An 18,085-nucleotide genomic window follows, 5' to 3' on the forward strand; every position below is an offset into this window, starting at 1 on the left:
TTTTGAGCTAATGACAACATGCACATTCCCTGTTCCATTGTTAGAATATGAATACAAAAGTACAAAAAAAGAAAAGAAAACAACAATAAACTAGACAAATTTATATAAAAAAATCAAGTGGACTTACTTATTATATCTGTCATAACATGACTTGAATATGTACACCATTGTGTATGATATCGAGAGCAACATGGTAGCGTCATATATTTTAACAAATTCATAGACCTTTATCAAAAAACAATTCCAAAATGCTGCCAAATTAACGAAGTCTGAATTTCTGGAATTTGGCGACAACAACAGTTCCTCAGATGTACAATCTAAAATTGCCTCAAATTAACTCAATAAGGTTAATGTAAAAGAAATAACATGTAGAATTTATAAGAATTGTTCAGGTCTACACACAAGAGATGTACTGTACATCAATGGAAGAAGAAAGTGTAATGACAGCAAAATGACAGGAAAGATATTTATTGAAGTAAGTTTAAGATATGCTCAACTTGAAGTCAAAGCCACCAGTTTGATTGTTTGATTGGAAAAGAGATTAACTTAAAGTCAAAGCTACCCATTTGATTGTTTGATTGGTAAAGAGATTATCAAATAGGTGTTGTGCTTTCCTTAATCTATCTAATCAGGTGCTAATCCAAACAACAGCCATATTATCTATTCCTTTATGACATTTAGGAGCAGAGGTATAACTTTAATAACAACACCAAAGCTTTACGGTTCTACTTGGTTTATTACATGCAATGTTTCAATAACCTTACAGGTATTTTTATTTAGCCCCTTATCCTCGTGTGGTACCACATTCCATAATATTTTCAATTTAAAATATTTTTGATAAAGTGTTTTTAGTCTGTGGTGTTTTGGACTTAAATAAAATTTCAATTTATGATATTAAACACCATTTAATTATTATTGCACTTGCATTTCAACTAAGACTTTACAGACTAGAATACAAAAAACATAACATCCTGGATCAGATAACATATTTTTTATGTAATGATGGTTGTCTATGTTTTTATTTGTATAAATTACAGCCTTCTCCTGTGCCATGAATAAAGTTTAATGTTTCATGAAGCTATATTTTGCTCTTCAATTTTTAGAAAAAATTTTTTATTTAATTTTGATGTGAATGATATTACGATATAAAGTATAGATAAAGAGGCTTGTAGAATTTCATGACATCAGGACATTTTACTTTTGATCAACAGCTAGAATGAAATGTGGGTGTTTTAACGTACTGCTTTTCTGCAGCTAGGATAATGAAGGCGGGCATACATTGTGTAGTCTGCCATGAGAGGATTATTGCTCGGACAGCAGTGTTGCTGCCTACTTTTTGTTGAATTCTCCACGTGTTAACGACACCATCCGACTTAACGTTGTACCTGACTGTCTTAATTTTGTGCTAGACATGGATTACAAATATTAATAAAAAACGTTAAATAATCACAAATCAGTGCTGTCCAAAAAAGACAGACACCAGAGGGATTGTGCCTGAATTTGTGCATGATATTATCTGTGACAGGGGCCTTATTTTAGGCTTAATTACGAGACAAAGATACTTTAAAGGTATTCCATAAAGTTATGTGTGTATTTTTAACCAGTGAGGTATTCCATAAAATTATGATTTGGTTTTATAATTAAGTCTGGTGTTAATCCAAACAACAGCCATATTGTTTATCTTTGATTCATGTATACAGGTATATAATAACAGATCAATATGTTAAAACAACAAGGTAATTAACTCAGGTGCTTAAATTAGATTAATAAAACTGTCAACAGGTATTCCAGCAATCAACAATCTAACACCTCACTCCTCTTTCTCAACAATTTTAAATCCTATTTAACTATTTCTAGATTTTTAATTCCTATTTGACTATTCCTAGGGTTTTTTTTAACTCTTATTTGACTATTTTTTTTACCATTTCTAGTTTTTTAAACCCCTATTTGACTATTTTTTTTTTAACCATTTCTAGTTTTTTAAACCCCTATTTGACTATTTTTTTTAACCATTTCTAGTTTTTTAACTCCTATTTTTGAACAATTTCTAGTTTTTTAACTTCTATCTTTGAACCATTTCTAGTTTTTTTAAACTCCTATTTGACTATTTTTTAACCATTTCTAGTTTTTTAACTCCTATTTTTGAACAATTTCTAGTTTTTTAACTTCTATCTTTGAACCATTTCTAGTTTTTTTAAACTCCTATTTTACTATTTTTGTACCATTTCTAGTTTTTTAACTCCTATTTGACTATATTATATTTGAACCATTTTAACTTTACTGAACCATTTCTTGACTTTTCTAATTATTTTTTAAAGAGACAGAATTATCATTCTCACCAAGACAATAAATGTAATTAATTTTATTTAATATTCAAAATAAATTTAAATTACAAGCACTGGCCTAATCAAAAACACCAATTAGGGTCAGGGCTCAACTGGCTAAGTGAAGGGGATACAAGACCAACTTTGTGTCATGGGGTTTAGATTTTTTAGCGGCTCCTGTCAGATGGCAAAAAATTGTGATGTAACCAGAATATAGACAGCTGCACCACTGACAAGGGGAAACCACCTTGGAAAATCTCAATGAACTCTGTTGGTCAATGCAGGGATCGAACACTCGACCTCCAGAGTCCTACCCACTTAGTCACCGTGCCCCGACCAAAATATATTTATCTGTATATTATTATGATGATTAATCTGTATGACCAATACAATATTCAGTAGAACATGAGTCATAAACATATGTTGATAAGTAAAAACTTCAAATATAGATGTATGTATGTCAAGCTGCCTGTACCAATAAGTACATATTGATTTATACAATATACAGTAGTTTTCATCTTATATAGTTTACCATATATATATCTACCATATTCAAAATATAAAACAGAACATGTCTAAAAAGATAGACCAAAGTTGGGATTTAACAAGCCTGGAAATGAGGTACCTGTCACAGACAATGTCAGGCACAGATTCATCAGGCTTTGTTAGGCCCAAAACCTCTGGTGCCTGTCATTTTGTCAGGCACTGATTTATCTTTTTATTGATATTATAAACACATGTCCGGCACTAAGTTGAAAATGTCGTACTATTTCATTAGTGCCTGACATTTTGTCTGATACATCTAAAACCGTTATTTCCAGGCCTGGATTTCAAGAAATAATCACACATATATATCTGAGAGAGAGAGAGAGAGAGAGTGAGAGAGAGAGAAATGGGGTTTAACGTCCACTCGACACAAACTAGGTCATTTCGGGAATAACATATGGTTTAATTTTATTTCAATAATTCGCTTGCGCGTAGGGGTCTTTAGCAGTGGGAGGAAACTGGAACATATATATCTAATTCAGAACTTGTCTAAAAATATATAGACAAAAATTGGGATTTAAAGAAGCAATCATAGATATATATACTAATGTCCAAAAGAAAGTATACACCGTGCATTTTGTGCTGCATCAACCAAAGTCGTTTTTCCATGGTATACGGTATTAGGGTAGAATGTCAATTTGTTTCACATTTTTATTTTGCTTAGAAATGTTAAGCTTGGACGCAAGAGACAAACTCAGTAATGCTTTATCAAATGTTTTTAATCTAAACAAAACTTAGTCATACTTTTAGTGTGTATACTTTCTTTTGGACGTCAGTATATATTAGTGAATAAACCTGGTTGATTTAGAGTTAAAGTTTTAATTGACAGATTGCCCTGGTCCCAGTTTCACAAAACATTCTCAGACTCAAGTTAAGAATTCGCTCCAATGTGTTCACCTTATTCTAACTAAAATATAACCCTTTATAAAACTTTTGTTGTTTTAATTATAGCCCTTTATAAAACGTTTGTTGTTTTAATGTATCAAATACATTTGTGTTTCTGGATCAAAGATATTTTTCATAAACAGTGATTGAAAGTTGAATAAATTCTTAACTAAGTCTGAGAATGCTTCCTTAAACAACCAGGGGCCTGGTCCTGCACAATAATCTGAAATGATATAAGATTTAATGTCTTACTATTCTGAACTCACTGAGCTAATAATAAAGACAGATATACACCATGAAGTGTTGCTATGAAGGAAATTTTGCCAGGACAGAGGTGCCTCTGCCTACTCTTCTTCCAATTTCAACAGCCAAGGGTTAATTTACAAGCACGCTAATGTGTACATGTTTTTTTTTTTGTTCCATTTGAATAACTGACACTTTCCCTTGTCAGGCTCTCCATCATGCACAACTGACAAGGGGAAACCTGGCTGGCAAATACAGAGGAACTTTCTCAGTCAAAAAGGGGTGAAGCCCAGACCTAAAGATTAAACCTGGCTTACAACCCACACGCCGTAAGGCTACTACGGGTTGTCTACAGAAAAATCTTTAGTAAACCTGTGCGCAAGAAGATCGTAGACCAGCCGTAGAGACTTTTGGTCCTGCATATACAAAATTTTAACCCGGATTCTTGCGGCTTGTCTCCGAGCTACCAAATCCAAGACCTGTGCGTGTCGTGAGCTAGGGTTTAGTGAGCCAGCATCATTCTCCATTGGATCTCGAATGAACAATTTAAGTGACAAAAATCTGATCCGTCCATTTCTTATCTTATCAAAAACTCTCCACTGACTTGATAGAGAATATGCAATAAAAAAACCAATAGTTACAAGAATGCTGTAATAAAAACCTTTGTTGTGTAAATTATACATTTCAAAATCACAACTTACCTCATAAATGAAAATGGTGGACAAAACATATTTCAAATAGAGCATACAGTATTCAGATAGAATATTAATCCAATTTCAACATACAGTATTCATATAGAATACTAGTCCAAATAGAGCATACAGTATTCACATAGAATACTAGTCCAAGTTGAGCAAACAGTATTCAGATAGAATATTAATCCAATTTCAACATACAGTATTCACATAGAATACTAGTCCAAATAGAGCATACAGTATTCAGATAGAATATTAATCCAATTTCAACATACAGTATTCACCTAGAATACTAGTCCAAATAGAGCATACAGTATTCACATAGAATACTAGTCCAAGTTGAGCAAACAGTATTCAGATAGAATATTAATCCAATTTCAACATACAGTATTCACATAGAATACTAGTCCAAATAGAGCATACAGTATTCAGATAGAATATTTATCCAATTTCAACATACAGTATTCATATAGAATACTAGTCCAAATAGAGCATACAGTATTCAGATAGAATATTTATCCAATTTCAACATACAGTATTCATATAGAATACTAGTCCAAATAGAGCATACAGTATTCAGATAGAATATTTATCCAATTTCAACATACAGTATTCATATAGAATACTAGTCCAAATAGAGCATACAGTATTCAGATAGAATATTTATCCAATTTCAACATACAGTTTTCACATAGAATACTAGTCCAAGTTGAGCATACAGTATTCAGATAGAATATTTATCCAATTTCAACATACAGTATTCATATAGAATACTAGTCCAAATAGAGCATACAGTATTCAGATAGAATATTAGTCAAACTTCAACATACAGTATTCACATAAAGTATTTAAATAAAATATTAGCCAAACTTCAACATACAGTATTCACATAGAATATTAGTCCAAACTGAGCATACAGTATTCAAATAGAATACTAATCCAACTTCAACATACAGTATTCACAAATGATATTCAAATAGAATATTAGTCAAACTTCAACATACAGTATTCACACACTATATTTCCATATGGAATTCAAATAGAATATTAGTCCAAATTCACATGTAGTATTGAATTAGAATACTGGACCAAATTTAACATACAGTGTTCATTATAGACAACTAGTCCAAATTTAACAAAAGTGTTCAAATAGAATATTAGTCCAAATTCAACATACAGTATACAAACAGAATACTAATACTAATCCTAATTTGACATACAGTGTTCAAATAGATTGCTAATTCAAATAGAATACCAGTCCAATTTTAACATACACTGTTCACGTACAGTATTCAAATAGAATACTAGTCCAAATTTAACATTCAATATTTACATCTTGCTGCAAACTTAGCATCTGCTGCCAGTAATCCATTTTAAAAGCATTCAAGTACTTGGTAACTGAACGTATATCATTAAAAATTCAAGTACTATTATGATTATAATAAATTCAGCATTAATATCAACACTGAAAAAAAGAAATGATCATAAATTGCAATGACCATAAGACTAAATCAATATAAATAGTCACGACGTGACTCTCAAGAAAGTTTTGTTTAATATATAAAATTTGAATGTAAAATTAAGTAACCAAGTACTTTTTGTATTTTTTAATTAGTTTTCTTTCCTGAAGAAATAAGAAGCAACATTAAGAGAGAGAGAGAGAGAGAGAGAGAGAGAGAGGAGGGTTTAACATCCACTGGACACAATGTAGATCATTTTTGGACTCACATATGGTTCAGTTTTATATTGAAAATGGAGAACCTTGACAAAAAGGCAGGAGGTTGGACAGGCGCCCTTGCCACTCCTTGTCACGTACAACCAGGGAATTGAAACCATGCCACTTGACTCAATGACAGACCTTATGATACAATGCGGGCGCTAACCACTCGCTCCCCCCCCTCCCAAATGCTATTGAAAAAAACTCATTGAAACTAATGGAAGTATTCCGAATTTACATAAAATGTGGCATATTTAGGTTTGTGGAGGGGGCACCACTCAGCTATGCTTCCTCCATCTCCCCCCATATCCCTCCTTTAAACTAAGTTCAGTTCCCTGACCATTCAACTACTGTGACCCAGTGATGGGATTTTGCCCGTATATTCTGGACTTGTCCAAATCTTTTTTCCAAACGCCCAAAATTGTTCGATCGGGAATATGCCCAATCGGACATCAAGACATGGTGAATAATATTCAAAATTCCGAAATTAATATAGTTTACTGAGTGTATAACTACCACTCAACCCGATTATCGTCGATAATACGCTGGGTTTATTAGGTAATTAAGTGATCAACGTATTTATCGTGTTATACCGTCTATGTATAAACCTACCTTGATTTAACTACTTAATCTGCCTTGATTGACTGACTTAATCCTTTGTCGGACAATTCATCAATCTAATCTTAAACAGAAGTCATTGCTTTCCTTTTGTCGGACTATTCATCAATTCAACAAGAATGATTATAATTTTAATCCACCCGTTTGCCTCATGGTTTCTCATTTGTCGGGCATCTTAATCACATTGATGTGAGCCGACATCATCTATAATAAACTAATCATAGATGTCACATATCGTAAGAGTAAATAACACCCTAAATCAATGGACAGTCATTTTGTCTACGATATCTTTTACGTCTTTTAAGAATCCATATAGAAATTCTCATCCACAGTGGCACTTTCCCTTGATCTCAAGCGCGGCACGAATATTGCTTAACATATTATTAGGCAGATGCCGAAGCAGGATCGGCAAGCTTTCATTCAACATATTAAGAAAATGCTTAATTTTGTAGGACATTTACTGACATAAATTTGAATGCCGTACGGGAATTAAATGTGAAAAATAGCGAGGTCACAATTTTTATTATGTACGGGATTTGAATATTTTGTTGACATGTGGTTTTTAATTGTGGTATGAATTGAATACTGTACGGGAATTAAATATGAAAAATAGCGAGGTTCACCTATTTTTATTACGTACGGGATTTGAATATTTTGACATGTGACTTTTGTGGTACGAATTCGTCTGCTTAAATAACGATAAGAGTTATGCCCCTTTATTTTCGGTAAAATGTCCGACAAGAAAAATTTTGAAATCCCATCACTGCTGTGACCCCATCACATAACAGATCACACAGTCTAATAAATTTGAACAAGTACAAGCCTATATTGATGCAATCTGATTAAATTACGGATCTATATTTTTTTTTTTTTTTTTTTATACTTTCGATAGCCCACACTACATGAAGATTTGACCTGTTGTAGCGATAAGTCTCATCAGAGGTCACACAAGTGGTTTTTGACCCTATGATGTAACAGATCGCTTCATTGCCTAAGCCCTCATACCATTCAGAACACATCAATGATAACAACTCTTCCAGATCCAAGTGTAGTAAAAACAAGTAAAACGAAATTTTTAACTATAAAAACGAAACGATATAGGATCTGTGTTTTAATCAGATTGACATTGGCGGAACCTTACGCGTCGCTACCAGTTCCATGTCCATAAATCAATCTCGACACGGTCCTTTAAATGAATAATATATGATCGAACAGCTTGTTAATATAGATATAATAACTAGACAACATTAATCATGTAATTATTCAACTAAAATATGATAATATCCTAGATGAAAATCGTATTTATTCATGTCTAACACTCGTGACAACAACATGAAACTAAAATATGATAATATCCGAGATAAAAATCATATTTATTCATGTATAGCACTCGTGACAACAACATGAAACGTATTAGTCCACGCCAGACATAACAAAAACATTTGGTTCTGCATAATGAATTTATATTATGTTTAGTTTTCTGAATATCATATCATTCGTATAATAAATTATTGAGGTCAATTATTCTTCACATTTAATATATCCTTGTCAGTTTACGTGCAATAAAAGTTGACAAATGCACACACATATTTTAAGAAGAAGAAGAACTTATTATTTATTTAGTTTGCAAAAAAAACTAATCTTCCATAAGTCCATCCTAAGCTACAAAGACATATATACATGCACCCTGTAGCTAAAATTTATACCATGCCTTCAGTGATCAGCCAATGAAAAGGCTGAATTCTTGAAGTATTTTAGTTTAACTGATCTGTAAAACCATTATGTCAGAGTAAATGATAACGTATTTGATAGTAGCGTGGCAATGAGGAATTATGTACAACTCAGCCATCCTAAGCTCAAGCCTAATGGTAAGGGGATATGCTAATTGTAGGCCAGTTCATGGGGAGGTTCAGGTCTTTCTAAAGTCCAAAATAGCTGCTTTATAGAAATGAGTATTTTGTCATCTTATCACTATTTCAAGGTCAGAGGTTAAGGACAGAAACTGATGAAATGATTGTTTAAAATATGCATGCTGTACCAATTAATTCAACATATGATCTAGATGTGAACAAAATCTAGTAACCCTTACAGCACCTGGTAAAGGGAAATACTATATTAATTATCCAGGTTCTCTAAAACAATTAAAGAAATGTGAGTTTTATAGCTCATTTTTTAAACCTTTTGAAACTAATGCTCCTTAGGCTGCCACAAACTGTCTGAGGCAAATATCTAGTATAAGATCTGTAAAGAGTCTACAGTTATTCACACGACATCTCCGATTTGAGGTTCTAAAAGGAACAGTAGTTTTGGGAGGTCTATATAGGTACCAAAGGGTTAAGCTTCACATAGAAAACATTCCATATTTGTATTTGAAATATTTGTAATAAAATAAAAAGTTAAATTATACAATTTCTAAGGAAGGATGCCACCACAGCTAATTAAAAAAAAATACAATTTGAATCTAAGAAATATGGGAATGAAAGAAATCATGCAATCGTGCAAACCTAACGATAGCCCAAATAATAATCCAAACCAGAAATTTCAGATTTAAAAGTATTGACTGGAGTGTCTTTCTCAAAGCAATAATTTTATATCAATATTTTGACTACAGTCAGGTCACTTTTGGGGAAGTCTGCTAAATATTGCTCTCAGCCCAATAGAAATGATTGGTGAAATATATGATCCCAAACCACAGCTTCTTCTAGAAGAGAGTTTGCTAAGGGTTTACCTTCACAAGTCATGACTCGGCTGGGTCAGGGTTGGTCATGCCCATGATAGCAGTCAATTACACTATGATCAGTAGTCTGAGTCAGGATGGGGGTTGGATGGCCGAATGGTTAGCACGTGCGAGCTACGGCGTATCATATGGTCGGCCATTTAGTCAACTGGCATGGTTTCGATTCCGCGGTTGTACGTGACAAGGAGTAGTAGGTTCGCCTGTCCAACTTCGTGGGTTTTCTCCGGATCCTCAGGTTTCCTCCCACCGCTAAAGACCCCTACGCGCAAGCGAATTATTTAAATAAAATTGAACCATGTGTTAGTCCTGAAATGACCTAGTTTGTGTTGAGTGGACGTTAAACCCCATTTCTCTCTCTCTCTCTGAGTCAGGATGGCCTCAGTACATTATTCTGTACTATTCTACTAGTTAATCTCATTGTAAAACTTACATTAATTCTTTCTCCAGGTCGAGCACACGTCCGTTTTGTTCTGGAGAAGTTGCCTCCCCTTTGTCTATGGCTGAATCACTAGACAACGAGACGGATAATGAACTGTAACATAAAAATCTCGGAATAATAACAGGAATAAAAATAAAAATAAAATAGCAGGGATCCAAAACACCATCGAATAATAATTTGTATCTATTGATCCAGATCAACCCAGTAGCATGTCTGGATTCAACTGTTGGTTAATTAGAGATATGGGCAAAGCATGGAGATATGCCCACACAGCAGCTATGTCTTGACAGCAGCTAATTCGAAAGGAAAACTTGGATGTTGACCAAATTTGATGAGAATCCTGATCAATAATATCATGTTCACAAGATTGAAAAAATCCACTAAGAACTGTAAAACCTATCACGCTCGCAAGGTTTTCAGAAAAGGGGAAGTAACTAAGAAACTGAAGGCTGCGATGTTAAACATTTATAGGGTTCGTCCTTGCCGACCTCAAATCTCTTAAAGTCTGTCATTTTCTCTGTGAATATCAATAAGGCTCATCCTCTTATGCCCCTAATAATGCTTTACACTAAATGTTTTAAAAAATCTGTTTCAAACTATAGTCTCTATTGTGTTAACAAGGTTTTCAGAAAAGAGGGGATAACTCCAGAATGGAAGTTCAGAGAATGCTAAATATCCACCGAGTTCATCCTCTCATGATCAAAATGCTTCACACAAAATAAATTTGAAAAAAAATCTGTTAAATATTGTAGTCTCTATCTATTGTACAAGGAGCGGAAGATTGTGGAACATAGAATATCCGTAGGGTTTGTCCTTTCATGAACCAAATGCTTCACACCAAATTTGAATAAAATTGTTAAAAACTGTAGCCTTCATTGCATTAAAAAGGTTTCGGAAAACAGTTCATCGGCTCATACAGACCGATGTACAGGGGTGACAACATAATACGCTCACAGTTGATAGCTATATGCTATGGAGCATTAAAAAGGTTTCGGAAAACAGTTCATCCGCTCATACAGACCGATGTACAGGGGTGACAACATAATACACCCACAGTTGATAGCTATATGTTATGGAGCAAAAAGCTAAATCTTAAGCGACGGAATAAAATCAGAATACCATCTGAACAGAATTGAATGGAATGTGACTGTTAACATCTGGTCTACACTTTATGTAAGTCATTTTGGTACTGATAATCTTTATTTCTACAGTTATATCTACATGGTAGCACGATTAACCCAAACCCACCCAAATCTACCATTATTTCAACTTTAAAGACCATAATTTATATTGATATACCATTCTTTATGCCAAATGTTTCCGTATCAACATGTCCCACAAAATGCAATTTCCAAGCAAGTTTGGAAGTTGTAACCAAATCCACCATTATTTTAACGCATGACAATAATGTATATCGATATTCAATAATATACCGTTCTTTATGCTAAATTGTCATTTTTAATTAAAAATCGTAGCGTTTTTGCATCAAAAATCACCTCAAAATGTGCTATCCAAGCAAGTTTTGAACGTGTAACCAAGGAACATAACCTGTGTATTGCACAAAATCGCTGGCTTGGAAATTGCCTTTTGAGGGGCATTTTTGAAACAAAAACGTTAAAATTTTAAATTAAAATGACAATTTGGCATAAAGAACAGTATATCATCAAATATAGATATAAATTATTTTAATAGTAGTAGAAATAATGGTGAATTTGGGTAGGTTTGAGTAAATCATGCTACTACATGTATATGTACAATGTAAAGTGGAGAATCTGGCACAAACAGCAGCATTTCAAATGTCAAGTATCTTTAGCAGTGGTGCCTGGTCATCACAGACTACCTTACCATTCTATACTTAGTTTTGGTCAAATTAACCAGTCTCTAATGAAGGACTGACATAAAGTGTCGATAAGATGTTAAATTCAAAATAAAGACAATAAAATTAAAAGAATGTTTATCCCCAAGTCATATTGATGTGCAATGTTTTCATAAAAGAGAAACCATGCCATTTCAGAGAAAAGAACCATTTTACCCATGCTACAGTTATCCATAAGGTTGGAGTCAATGATCGCCATTTATTTATCTAGGACAATATCTAATTTTTCATGACTTCTTCCAAGCTGTACTTAGAATGTTGACAAAATTCCAATGTATCATATCTTTGTAATTACCACTGGAGGCGGGAACAAATTGCGGGACCTTGAGCCTGAGTAGAGTCCCAAGTCCCTGCTCGTCAAGTCCCAAGTCACTGCACGTCCAGTACCAAGTCCATGACTTTAGTACTGAGTAGAGTCCCGAGTTGCTGCACGTCGAGTCCCGAGTCCATGACTTTAGTACCGAGTCCAGTCCCAAGTCACTGACTTTAGTCGAGTAGAGTCCCAAATCGTCACAAAGCTCAAGTCTTGTTCAAGTCGGCAGTTCATCAAAGCAGTCAGCAAGTCATGGCAAATATAAGGCAAGTTAGTGTTATGCCCTGAGTCCTAAGAGCTCTTTCAAATTGCAAATCAAGTCTTGAGTAGCAATAAACATTTCAAGTCGAGTCGCAAGTCAGTAACTGACGCAATTTAAGTTCCCACCTCTGGTAATTACTGGATTGAATTTAATTATTATTACTATACTGTAGAGTCCACAGATTATCCATCCTTAAAATGACGATCAGAGACATTAAGAAATAGAATTATGGGATGAAAAAAAAAACAAAATCATTTTAAATATTTCAACTCTTCTCTGAAGATCTAATACTTTAAATAATAACTTTCTCTAGATCCTATCTGAAGTAACTTTACAGGTTTAAATATTGTCCAATTTCCTTCGTAGGGAGAAACAGTGGATCGGTGATGGCCGAGAATGTTCAACAGGACTTTTCAAACACATTTCCCCTTGTCAGAGTGTCCGATCGTTTGGATGGAACAAAAAACCAAGACCCCTCGGATACAATTGGCTGCATGTCAAAGATATATTAAGATGGCAAACAATTACACTAACATCTTTCCCCAGAGTACCCGATCGTTTGGATGGAACAAAAAACCAACATCCCTCGGATAAAAATCTGCTGCATGTCAAAGATATTTTCAGATGACAAACAATTACACTTACCTTCGTCTGTGGATTGAAGATTCTTCATTATGTTTGTCTTTTTCTCGATCATCTTCCAAGTTCAATTTACGTAGAATTTTTGTTCTCCAGCTCTCCTCCTTGGGGACATTGTGCTGACTTTCTTCTCCAAACACTTCGTCGCTATCTCCCGTACTTCCACTACTCGAATTACTACAAGCATTCACTTGTGTTCTCTTGTTTTGGAGGTAGAGTTGCATGCCAGACGCATGTTCCACGCTGACAGAAAGCTGACGATTGTAAGGCTGACTGGAATTTTTTGGTGCAACTTCTGAAAACATACAAATATCAAGAATTCGATACATGACAAATGTTTGATTGTTAAGTCAATGCCAAAATATATTAAATTCTGAAAATAAATAACGTGAGCATGATATTCCACAATTTAGTCAATTCAAAAGAATTATTCAGTTCTGAAAATAAACATCGAGCGCATGATATATATTCCACACACATTTCAAAAATAAAATTTACTGGATTACACCATGATTCGAACCAAGACCAGTATTCTAACTACACAACCACCACGGACAAGGGATGAGAGAGAGAGAGAGAGACGGACCTTATGATCCAAATTACAAGCGTTAACCATTGGCTACACAGCCACCACTGACAAGGGGTGAGAGAGAGAGAGAGAGAGACGGACCTTATGATCCAAATTACAAGCGTTAACCATTGGCTACACACCCACCACTGACAAGGGGTGAGAGAGAGAGAGAGAGAGAGACGGACCTTATGATCCAAATTACAAGCGTTAACCATCGGCTACACAGCCACCACGGACAAGGGGTGAGAGAGAGAGAGAGAGACGGACCTTATGATCCAACTTACAAGCGTTAACCATTGGTTACACAGCCACCACGGACAAGGGGTGAGAGAGAGACAGACCTCATGATCCAATGCACAAGTGTTAACCAATTGGCTACACAAACACCACGGACAAGGGAAGAGGGAGACAGACCTTATGATCCAACCCACAAGCATTAACCATTCAGCTACTAACCACCAAGGACAAGGGGAAAACGAGACTGGAAGATGTTTTGGAACTTCTTTGGCTAACACCAGAATTCAACCCAGGACATCCAATCTGATTACAGAACGGATCCATTCCTTCATTCGTTCCTGGGGTTTAACGTCCATTTACACCTAGGGTGATATCGCAGACAAGCACACAGAGATCCAATTCTGTTTTTGTTTTTATAGTGCCAAATTTCCTGTTACTAGGATCTAGAAGAGTTTTATAATTATCCTGCATTCTGGTTTGATGTGAGGGAATAGTTCCTTATTCATGTATTAGATACATTATTAAATTAGGAGAGAGGTCATATAGGCTATGCCTGTTCGTCAATCCCTTTCAATTTCTGAATAAAATATTGTTTAAAAAAAAAAAAAAGAAAATAACAAAAGTTTTATAAAGGGCAATATTTTAGATAAAATAAGGCAAACAAATAAATTATTATCTTAAGTCTGAGAATGCTTTGTGAACTATGGACCTTCTTTTCAATCATACTAGCCATATATTTCAAAATTAAATTTACTGGGTTACATACTTTTTAAATACACTCGTTTTTCTCGTCGTAGTTTTAAGACTGTACAAAAATCATCAAAGAATCCAGAATCCTGATTGCTGAAGCTAACACTACTCCGGCTAGCCATCTTAGACAATTTGGAACAGTACAATTAATTTAAAGTTCGAAATTCATCAAATATAATATTTCTTGTAAATTTCAACACTTTTCACTTCCATCAAACAATATTCATAGCACACTGTTTCATCAAGAAATCCAAAACGAATAAAATCAAGTTCTAGCAATCTCTGATTGCATTTAACAACAAATGATGTCTATCTGCACTCTTTCTTCATTTAGTTTCTTAGATCAACAAATCAAGACTTGTTGAAATTCAACAATGGAGTCTTAAAGTCTTTTTTTTGCTTTTGAGACATGACTTGTCCAAATTTATCACTGTTTGATGAAGTCTCTCTTGCTCGAAATCCATTTACTTCAAGATGAGAATATACTTGCGTAACTTTCTATATGTTCGATGAATTTTTTTTTATCCCATTTAACATATAAAGTTGATAGACCTAGAACTTTTCCTATTTATGAGTTTCATAAGAACAAATAAACAAAACCAATATCAGCAGTTTTAAGATCTGCATTCTACCAATATGTATGCAGAATTTAACTCAAAGGAGTCAGCTTCACAGATCACATCCTGCACAAAATTGACTGCAACACTCCTTGCACAGCACTGTGTATTCTACTTTCAATTTGAAAATCTGAGGTTCTATGAGAAGTCATTGCTAAGAACTGATCAAAACCTGTGAGATGACTAGCCTCCAGCACCAAGGTATAACCTACCTTTTAAACTTATAAAAATATATATATTGGATATATATACAAAATGACACCAGACAAATGAAACAGGTGCATTGTAAATACAAACATTGATTAAAAACTGATATAGCTGACACTAACTAAATACTAATATAATGTTTATTACAAGTAGTGCTATATTTAATTCCTTGATAAGTATGTAATTATCAGATTAATCAAATAACTGTTGTATATTTCACAAGGTAATCATATGTTAAAATCATCAATAAAAATTTAAAACACATTGGCCTATAGCAATCGTAAAATAAATATATCAAACTTCAAACAAAGTTTTGTCAACAATTAATTTTAGAGTTTTCATTTTAAATCTAGATATGTGTTTCCTATATACCGGTACTCAAAATAGTTTACCAAGAATTTTGTCAAGTTTTTATAGATCTTTAAATAATATAAGACAGAATCAAATTTTTGTCAACATTTTCTTCACAGATTTCATTTTGAATCTCAAAATATGTTTACTATAATACATGAAATTCCAACAGTTTACCAAGAATTTGTGTAATTTATACCAAAGTGTTAACAAAACAAAATTGTCAACATTTTTTCCCAGTTTTAATTTTGAATCTAAATCTATGTTTCCTATACTTCCAACAGTCTACCAAGAATCTTGTGAATTACTGGATATTTCTAAAAACTTTTTTGAATTTAACAGTTACACAGAGCCTTAAAGAACATCATATAAACCCAACTCGAAGCAAAACTGAAAAAAGTCGTCAAATCTGAAAAAACTCAAACTCAAACCATAGATGATGTGAGGTTAAATAAATTTTCCCACGAACAAACTTTGTGAACATCGTATGCGGTCAATTAAACAATTCCAACTGATGAACCAGTCATAGTTAAACAAACTAATATAATATCAAACTGGAGAAACATATTTTGTATATGTACCGGTACAATAAAATTAATTCAGTCAGTAGACTGTTAACCTAGTTTAGATTGAACATCATGTTAAAAGTAATTTGAACCTAGTGTTGATGTAATAAATATTATAGAGATAATGATCTGACACTGTGGCTTATACCTTCACAACCATATTAACATCATAGGCTATTGCCACCTTGGTACCTCACTGACATCAAGAGAGAGAGAGAGAGAGAGAGAGAGAGAGAGAGAGAGAAATGGGGTTTAACATCCACTTGACACAAACTAGGTCATTTCGGGACTAACATATGGTTTAATTTTATTTCAATAATTCGCTTGCGCGTAGGGTTCTTTAGCAGTGAGAGGAAACTGGAGGACCCGGAGAAAACCCACGAGGTTGGACAGGCGACCCTACTCCTTGTTGACTCAATGACAGACTTTATGGTACAGCGCGCACATGCCATCCAACCCTCCTCCCGGACATCAAAGTCAGTCTTCTGACCCAATATTACCAATAGTATGTTAATAATAATAATATGTCCATTTATAATATGTCCATTTATATATAGGGAGTCACGGTGGCTAACTTGGTAAGATGCTGGCTTGCTTTTAAAAAAAAAAAAAGAAAAAAAAAAGATGCTGGCTCACTAGGCTGGAGGTCGCGTGTTCAATCTCTGCATTGGCCGAGAATGTTCATCAGGATTTTTTGACGTGGTTTCCCCATATTAGTGGTGCAGGATGGATGACAAGGACAGCTGTCTAGTCTTTCGGAAGGGCCAAAAAAGGAGGTCCTGTGTACACATTGGCATGCACATGAAAGATCCACTGGCAGTTGGAATACGATATCAGAATAGGCCATAGTGCTGCTGCCCGGGCAAAATTTCCCTCATAGCACACTGTATGGCGTGTGCCCATCTTCATAAGCCCAGTCGGAGCAGAACAGTAGGACAACAAATCCAATTTCATTTCCCATTGATATAGTGTCAAATACAAAAAAAACCATGCTCATAGGGGATACAATACTATATAAAAAAGTTAATTACCGGTACCCCACTGACATATCAATGTCAAAGGCTATTGACCTGATATTACCAACGGTACTGTTAATTATCGGTATCGTACTGACACTATGACTGAGTGATACCTTTATAACCATATAAACATCATCGGCTATTGACCTGATACTTCCAATAGTACCATTAATTACCAGTACCTCACTGACACTTAATCATATTAATGTCACAATAATACCATTAGTTACCGGTCTCTCACTGACTTATCAGGGGGATTGGTGGCTGACTGGTCTGATGCATGCATTTTAGAAGATATGGTCTGTCATTGAGTCAAGTGGTGTGGTTTTCAGCTCAAGATTGATTGTGACAAGGAGTAAGACCACTTGTTAAACCTCATCAGTTTTCTTCAGTTTCCTCCAACTTCCCTACAGGGAAGCCAATTATTGAACAAAAATGGAACCACATGTCAGTTAAACCCAGTATCTCTCTCT

General features: G+C 34.4%; 1 protein-coding gene across 1 annotated transcript in view; it reads right to left on the bottom strand.

Annotated features, from left to right (window-relative positions):
* The window catches only part of LOC126808623 (uncharacterized), a 154,962-nt gene that overhangs the window by 41,182 nt on the left and 95,695 nt on the right, over positions 1-18,085 (bottom strand). The window contains exons 8-9 of the mRNA XM_050533506.2: positions 13,301-13,589; positions 10,196-10,297 (exon numbers count right to left, since the gene is read on the bottom strand). Coding sequence (XP_050389463.2) covers positions 10,196-10,297; positions 13,301-13,589 — 391 coding nt within the window. The remainder of the gene's footprint in view (positions 1-10,195; positions 10,298-13,300; positions 13,590-18,085) is intronic.

This window comes from Patella vulgata, chromosome 1 (assembly GCF_932274485.2).
Source record: "Patella vulgata chromosome 1, xgPatVulg1.2, whole genome shotgun sequence".
Lineage (NCBI taxonomy): Eukaryota > Metazoa > Mollusca > Gastropoda > Patellidae > Patella > Patella vulgata.